Here is a 7,181-nt window from a genome sequence, read left to right on the forward strand (position 1 = left end):
ATTCTTCTTTCTAGTTTAAGAATTTGTTTATGTATATTATTTTCTTTTTTGATTGCTCTATTATCTATATAAACATTTTTTTTATTTTAATTTTGGATCTAAATATTCTGTATGGAAACTTTTCAGATCTTCTTTTAAATAGTTTAATTTATTATTTGTTGTATTTCTTAGATCAATAAAATTTTGTATAATATCTGGGGTTAAATTTATTAAGGTTTCATGATCTATATTTCTTTGGGAACCTAATTGAAGGTTTTTATACATAGTATTGGCTTTGGTTACAAATTCTCTATGAGGGGCATTTTTGGAAAGATTATTATTCAAAGGTTATTCTTAAAATAATTATCTTTCTAGGTCTAATCTTAATATTCTCTCTTATATTTAGGTTATATGCAAGTACTTCCTCGCCCTGGTATGACTCCAGGACCGGCCCCACCTATTGGGCGCCCCGGTCTGTCCAGGCCCACCAGCTTTTCCATTCAATTTTTGTACTGTTTCATAAAAATTAATATTTCATTGCTCACTCCTCATACTTTCGTATCACTTCGTAAAAATTTTAGTTTTCTATTTTCAGAGACTATTTTCGAATTATAAAAAACGTATTTGGTTTGTCATTTTGAAAAACGATTTCATAAAATGGGAAACTAGAAAATGTGATTAATTTAAAATTTTTAGAAATTGTTTTATGACATTTATTTAATTAATTTGATTATTTAGTAAAACATAATAATTTTATGCTAATATATTACCAGATAATATATATTTAAAACTTTGTGAATTTATTATATTTCTTGCTACAAAAATAAAATAATAAATTTATAAACCAAAATTTTGATGAACGGAAAAAAATGGGAATTGAAAATTTTTTGTAGGTTTTAAAATTATTATGCTTCACTAAATTGTATCAGATTACAACATTTTATTTTAAAAGTATTGTTGAGCATCTCCTGGGTAAAAAAATAATAAAATAATAAAAAAAATAAAGGCGTGTTTTTCGCGTTTTGAGCTTTTTAACTAAAGACACTCAAAGCGGAAAAAAAAATCGTTTTAAAATTTTCAATTAAAATTTTTTCTTATTTTCGAAAATGCATTTCGGAAACGATAGACCGATGTTTCGGACATTTTCAAAAACTAAAAATAAAAAAATAGCCAGAAAACGGTAAATCAAACACACTCTAATATTCTATTGCAATCAATCACTCACTTTCATCATGGGGTACTTTTAAAAATAACTTAGCCAAACTCCATATTTTTCACATTGATTTTTCAATTATTTCTTATTTCTACAATAACCTTTTGGATGGTAAAAAACAAATGTGGCCTTAACTATATTATACAATTAAGAAATATTATTTTGTTTAAAAAACAATACTACCATTTTAGTTAGCAAGTAAAAATCAAACACTTCTCGCTTAAAATTTCAAAATTAGTTAACTTTTCTTATGTATTATTTCAAAACAAATAAAAATTCTCTCATTTTCCATCTTCTTCAACATCAAAATCTCTTCAATTTATCGAACGTTGAGCAAAAAATATTTTTTTTATATCAATCACTTCAAATTGGTAAGTATAATTTCGCTTTCATTAAATTAGTGTACATCGATAAATCTTATTTCGATATAGATTAATATGCAGATAAATTTTTTCATAGATCTATATTTTTTTATGTATGAACCAAAAAAAAAATTCATTTACACGGATGAATCCTTTCAGACTAACATTAGCAGTCGATTGTTACGATTGGCAGTTAAACAACATAACAGCCTAACAGTCGGCTGTGTACCGATTGTAAATCTTTTTTTTTTTTAAATAAATTTCTTTTGCCCAATGGTTGAGCTAAATTTTTTACTATTTTTTCTTAAAAATTTTAGTTTTGTCATATAGATAATCTTGGCTTATTACTTTGATAATTTCGAATTGAATAAAATTATCGATGAGTATGGAAATTGACGAGTGATATACGCGTTGTATTCCAATTTCCATAATAGAGAGTACACCATACCCAAGAATATACCATAATTTACAAAACAAGCTAAATGTCAATCCCTCTCAATGGGATATGCAACTGAAATTTTAATTCAACGAGCATTCATTCATTCCAATTTCACATATGAAGATTACTTCTGATGATGAAGTGAAATATCTATTTGAATTGAATAAAATGCACACGACTTCTCTTTGTGTGACTTTAGTGAGGAAGGATGTCGTCAAAAGTGAACATAAAAATTCGAATGCAGAGAATGATAAAGCCAAATATTTTTTGACACAATGGAGATAGCTCGTGAGGATGATGTGGTTGTTCTCAAGACAGTTGTTCATCATCATGATCTCACTGTTACGCACAAAATTTTGTCGATAGTTCACGATAACAATGAAATGAATTTACAAATGAGAATTAGACCGCTTTATCCCGTCAAAAACATGCGTGGGGTAGGAGCTCAAGGGCTGTGTCGGGTGGACCATTCTTTAATTCTTCGCTTGTGGTTTTCGATGATGAGGATTTGCATGTCAAACAACTGTTTGAAACAAAGAAATAATTACAGAAAGCTGTGCACCGGATGACATTAAAGTATAATTTTGAGTTTAAGGTAAAGAAATTAAATAAGTCGTTGACAATTGTCTATATTGACGACAGTTGCTCTTAGCATTTACTAGCAACTAAGATAAATACAAACGAGTTATTTATAGTTCGTAAGTATACACAAGAACATACTTGTGAAGTAAAAATTCATCAAAATGATCACAGGCAAGCTCGAGTATAGTTTATTGATTGACAAATAATCTACAAGTATCAGGACCCACGGACGGTTTACAGAGTTGCACGAGCGTGCTAGCATCTAATCTACTATAACCTCTATCCTTGCCCGCTATCTGGTTGACAAAGATCTCTCAAAGAATAATCTATTTCTTTTTTTATTTTTGCCTTTCTTTCCCATACAATGAGATCAAAACAAAGCAGGTAGACCAAGCAAGCTTACAGAATTTGAGGAACTCAACTTACACATATGAAAATAAGGACCTTTTTCGATAGTTTTTCCAGGCCTTAGTCTCCTGACTCAAGAGGATAAACTCAAGGATGCAAAGGTTGCAAGAAAGTTGAATGTCGAACTACTGGATGAGTTTCGCTTCTTCGTGAAATATGCACATAATATGACATACATAGTGGATTTGACTGATAGCACATGCACTTGTAGTCGATTTCGATTGGATAGTTTTCTATGTGAGCATGTAGGCATGGTGGCTATGTATAAAGGTTTTGCAGCAAGAATATTATGCTCTCCTTATTATATGACTGATTATTGGAGAGCAGCATATACTGAGACTACATTTTCTCTATCGAATGAGGTCAAGTTGAAAGTTCGACCATATTTTCGCACTTCATAGCTTGTTACCACCAGAAGTTGAACAACATGGTCTTGAATGTCCACATACGTCTAAAATATCATCTACCAGAGAGTTTTCTCAATCGCATAAATACAGCAAGTGCAGAGCAACATGACATACTTTTTAATTTTGTACAAGTCAAATTCTCCTAAATGACAATTAAATCGACGTGTAATGATATCGCTATTAAATGAACAATATTTTCATTTATTTTATAATAATAAAATTATTTCATAAAATGTTTACATAAGTTTTGCAATATGTACAATTATTTCATTATTAAATAAACAATTGGATGTACTATGTTTACATTAGTTTTATAATATTTACAATTATTTCATAATTAAATAAACAATTAAATATACAATATTTACGGATCACAATTGGATTCATACAAATCACACACTAACTTATTCCTCCAAATTTGTGTCCATGATTGATTAAACCAATCAACCTTATGTGCTATACTAAAAAATTCAATCTACTTTATTTCAAACATGCCGCAATTACCCATGCAATTGAATAAGCATGTGTTAATTTAGTACCGTATAACTAAAAATTAAGTTTTCAAGTTAAAAAAATTATAAACACCTACGATATCAATTGTCTCGCATTCATTGTAACCCGCACGATAGCTATTCTGTCGTGCACAATTACCCCACTCGTCTAGCAATCAGAGGAACAATCACAATCATCGATTCCAAGTTAAGCTCGAGCCGACCCTGTGTCAGACATGAATGAACGGAATAGTACACATATATAGTAGAATCAACGAAGAAGATCTCTATGGCAAAGTAGTGATAATTCACGATCACTGGAACGTACATATGCGTACAATCCTCCCATAATTTTTTCCTGATACACGGCTACATCCCTATGACCCTATCGAACATATATTCGGGCACCATGTATTCATTACTCATAAGTTGAAGCGGTTGCTACTGAATGATAATGGCACGTATGAACTCAATGCTCAATATGACTCGCTTGAGAATGTCAAATGATTTTGGATATCTTTGAGCCCGATCGCGCAATAAGTCCATGGCCTGGTCGATGTATTACATTAGGAAACACTAATAAAAAGGGAGTTATTTCATTTAATAAATAACAATATGGCTACATTACTTACATCGTCCACGAGCCAAGCTTCCGAAAATGGTGATGTCATAGAACCACTTGTGAGCTTCTAGGATTGTCCTTTGAGCTATCGTGTGGCTAGCTCTGAAAAAACAGAAACAACGTTAAAAGAATCATAATGAGTTAGCGTAGTGCACTTTACTAAAATCATACAATACGTACTCGGACATAATTTTTTTCCACTCCGTCTCGAACACCTTTTCGCTTGGTACGGTCCATCTCTCAGAATAGATTGGGTAAGTCTCGTCGACGAACGTCCTCCTCTTTGCCTCAGCCGTAAAGGAAGAAAGAATGTACTGTGACGACAATCTCGACCTCTTACCGATAACTTGTTGCAGAATGTCAACAACATGCTTCTTACCCTCAGTCATAGCTAGCGTCCTCTCTTCCTCTGCCCTAAGGACTACCGTTTTCTCTACCACACGAACTGCCACCTCCTTCGCCATCGGGACGACCCCCTCCTCTGTCACCTTTTCTGTCCTTATCAAGGCCATCTCTTTCATCCTCTCCTCCTCCGCCACAACTCCCGTCCCTATTGCGTCCATTCCTCACGTTCTATTGACAATAAAAATGATTTTAATGTAACATTATATGTCCACAACTGTGGGTAACTCCCCTTTTCGTCACACTCCCATCACCCTCTCCGTCATCTCGTCTGTCACCCCATTGCTTGCTTGCTATATCACCTCGAAACAGTGTTTTTAAAGGTGTAATGCATGACGATGTATTAATGTCAAGCTAAGGGCAATGCAAGATTAGGCGAGGCAAATGCGTAAAAAAACGTTAAAAAGCATTTTCTTATTTTAATATTATTTTATATTTTTAATCAATAAAATTATTTAATAATTATAAGTTTTAACTTAAAAGAATTGTAAAAAGAAAAAAACCTAGGCGCGCATAACCGCACCTAGGCACGCATTGGCATCTTAGCCTCACTCGCGCATTGGCACGCTATCTAGAACACTGCCTCGGAGCTATGACCTCATTTTGAAAATCTATAAAGTGGAGACATAGCACTCCAACATCAACAGATAAATCGTTTGCCTTGCCTCTCAACTCTCATCGTAGTGCACCTACATCCTTTCATAGCGCACCCACCTTCTCCACTATAAATCCAGCCAGGCGAATATACAGATCATTGAAATAATGATTCTGACTAATGAGGAGATCCACTAGGAGAAGGGGATCTCATCGATGGAGGTGATCATTGATCAATTGGACCACGCTCCTATACATATAAAAATATTAAAAATTATTAACTTAATTAAAATAGGCTAACTCATATAACACGATAATCAATAACTTATATATAATTCACATACCCAATCTCGGTCCAAGATGGAATTGGCTATCTAGTCATCTTGAGTGTGTGGAACGACTAATTCACGCATAAAACCTCGATACTCGTCCATGGACGACGTCAACTCAGTTATGACTTCAAACTGACATATTGACATTTCAATTAGTTAATAATCATGTGATAAGATTTTGAAATTATGCATAGTATAAATTGCAAATGTATATCACTCACCTGAAGGTCGTTGAAGATAGCTGACAATTGTTTGCCAGATGGACATCCGTCTGCTCGAAATGCTCATCAATAATGCATCCGAGGACAGCGTATCTCCCATTGCCTTGCAAACCGAGTAACCAAGATGGGGACAGTCTCATATGCTTAGATCTGTAATACATATAATTATTATATATAAATTTACTATAAAAAATATTTTAACATTGAATATGTTAAATATTTACCTGCACTGCGAGGGGCAATCCATAAGTATCGTAATTACGTATAGACCCCTTGAAAGTTGTCATGAAAACATCTCCTACCTCATGGATAGTTGTTGAAGGCATCGATATCGTTGACAATTTTCAAATGAAAAATGTCGATCACAGTCTTATTGTAATAACATCACACTACGTTTTCAAGGATATGGACTAGTAACAGCTTCAATCCGTCTAACATTTGGTCGCACTTACTGATTGTGCTAATCAACTGCGGTAGAAGAACCATCCCCTATCTGTGAAAATACATGTCATGCAGTCATTGCTTTTTGAGTACTGTCACGAGCTGCTTCATCATTCATAATCTTCAGTCAGTCATCAGGGTAAACTCAAACACAAAGAAAGTAGCGGCCTTGTCCCCGAGATCGAAGTGGAAGGCATCACCGTCGATTGGTCTAAGCAGTGGACATAGTAGTGCATCAATGATCTGTATAGAGTACTGCACCTCTCAACTAATATAGGGGCTAGAGAAATGATCGACATAACATATCCACGTGTTGATCATCTAGCAGCTCTAATATAGTAGTGAAACTATCAAAGCTACTATTTGAAATAGCTTTTCCCACAACCCATCTCAAGTCTGCATCTAAATTGTACTCTATCCAGCAAAAATTAAAACATTAAAACACTGAACAAGAGATTATAGAATAAAATATAATATCAGAAAAATAAGCGAACCGGTTTGTAATTACTATACGTAAGACATAGATTCATTTTACATCGATACTAATAAAAATTAACGATTTAATAAATTAAAGGAGAAGAACATAAAATTTGTAGACAAAAATTAAAAAAAAATTATTATAAAGTTTTTAATTAAAATTGATAAAATTAAGTTTTATCATAAAAAGAAAAGAATTAAAAAGAATTTT

General features: G+C 33.0%; 1 protein-coding gene across 1 annotated transcript in view; it reads left to right on the forward strand.

Annotated features, from left to right (window-relative positions):
* Positions 1–6,557: 6,557 nt before the first annotated feature.
* LOC111400091 (putative clathrin assembly protein At2g25430) overlaps positions 6,558–7,181 on the forward strand; it is a 9,319-nt gene continuing 8,695 nt past the window's right edge. Inside the window, exon 1 of the mRNA XM_023027540.1 lies at positions 6,558–6,738. Coding sequence (XP_022883308.1) covers positions 6,558–6,738 — 181 coding nt within the window. The remainder of the gene's footprint in view (positions 6,739–7,181) is intronic.

This window comes from Olea europaea, chromosome 9, assembly GCF_002742605.1.
Source record: "Olea europaea var. sylvestris chromosome 9, O_europaea_v1, whole genome shotgun sequence".
NCBI lineage: Eukaryota > Viridiplantae > Streptophyta > Magnoliopsida > Lamiales > Oleaceae > Olea > Olea europaea.